At 52.6% G+C, this 1507-nt stretch overlaps 1 protein-coding gene across 1 annotated transcript in view; it reads right to left on the bottom strand.

Moving 5' to 3' along the window:
- The window catches only part of ARSD (arylsulfatase D), a 23022-nt gene that overhangs the window by 7053 nt on the left and 14462 nt on the right, over positions 1-1507 (bottom strand). The window contains exon 8 of the mRNA XM_006903184.1: positions 449-611. Coding sequence (XP_006903246.1) covers positions 449-611 — 163 coding nt within the window. The remainder of the gene's footprint in view (positions 1-448; positions 612-1507) is intronic.

The following is a 1507-nucleotide window of genomic DNA, read 5'->3' as shown; positions in this document are numbered from 1 at the left end:
GGGGGATTCAAACTGCTGGCCTTTAGTTAGGCAGAGCAACTCCTTACCAGAAAGCCGTCACGGTTCCGCTCACACAAATGACTAGCATGAATTAATTATCGTGCCTGAGATCAGTTATAGATTGGATCCCTAGTACCCTTTCCCTCACCCAAAACTTATCAATGGAATACTTTTGACTCGCCTTACCCTCCCTTTTTCCATGCCTGGAACTGACCGTCCAGCAGGTTTTCAGGGTCAGTTAATCCCATGAGAGGAGACTGTCCAGGTTCTGGCCACAGAGGAGCTTGACGGATGTGCATCTCCAGAGAGATACAACTTGTTATGATCTCCAGAACAAGAGTTTCCCCCCTTGCCCTGTCTAAAAGGAATCCTATCCGTGTGTAAAACCTTCAGTGGAAACACTTGAAAAGTCAGTTCTGGGCCCTCCGTGGTCCCATCTTTCACATACCTGTCCTGGGGCACCTGTCCGCCTCCCAGCTGGACCACAGTGGGGAAGACATCCATCAGGCTGGTGGGCTCATCGACCACCCGGCCAGCGGGCAGCACTCCAGGCCAGCGGAAGATGCCGGGCACTCGGATGCCTCCTTCCCATCCACCCATGCCTTTGCCTCCTGTACATAAACACCATGAAACATTAGAAATTGGCACGGAAACGGCCTATGTGTAGACACACACGTGACAGGTGTGTGCAGACAGTGATGTGCTGTTGGTGTTTGAGGGCATCGAGTTGACTGTGAACCGTAGAGCTGACCCCTGTCCTGTCCTGGGCCATCCACACCCTCTCTGACACGCTCCAGACCACAGCTGTGGTCACTGTGTCCATTAATTGCATGGTCTGTGTCAACATGCACAACACACATGCTCCCATGTGATTCCTACATGCAGGCCTCATTGGATGACGTTGTCTGAGATGCTGTCTTTCCCCCCCACCCCTTTGCACTTTGAAGGTTTCTGTGGGCATGAGGTGACCCCGCCACGTAATTCCAACCCTCTGCATTCCCTCCGTCTCTCTGAATTCCAAATTCACCCTTTTCTCAAGAAGCTTGACTTGATCACCATGTCCTTGACATACCTTCATAAATACAGAGCAAAGAGTGACCGATAGATGCTTGTTTGGAGGGGTCGTCGAGTAAAATAGGACTCAAAGTCACCTTAGGAACGACAGATCTTGAGCCCTGACCTGTCCGGCAGGTGCCTCAACATCCCTGGCCCACCGGAGCCCGTTGCTGCAGACACTGTGTCAATGCATCTGGTTGAGGGTCTTTCTCTCCTTCATCAACCCTCTACCTTTCCAGCCACGGTGACCCTCACCAAGGAATACCCTCTCCAAGGAAGACCTTTCTCCTAGAAACCTGCTTAGAGTATCGGAGATGAACTTGCTCAGCTTTGCCTCCGCGGACACCTCTGGCCGCACTTTCTCCTGGACATCTTGGCCGTCCACGGCATCTTCAGCCCTCTCCCCCAGCCCCACAGCTCAAAAAAAGCATCCCTCGTCCTTCCGTCCTCC

The sequence above is a fragment of the Elephantulus edwardii genome, unplaced genomic scaffold (assembly GCF_000299155.1).
Source record: "Elephantulus edwardii isolate Elephantulus edwardi_28Jun2011 unplaced genomic scaffold, EleEdw1.0 scaffold00529, whole genome shotgun sequence".
Classification (NCBI taxonomy): Eukaryota; Metazoa; Chordata; class Mammalia; order Macroscelidea; family Macroscelididae; genus Elephantulus; species Elephantulus edwardii.
This window is presented reverse-complemented; position numbering and strand designations above follow the sequence as displayed.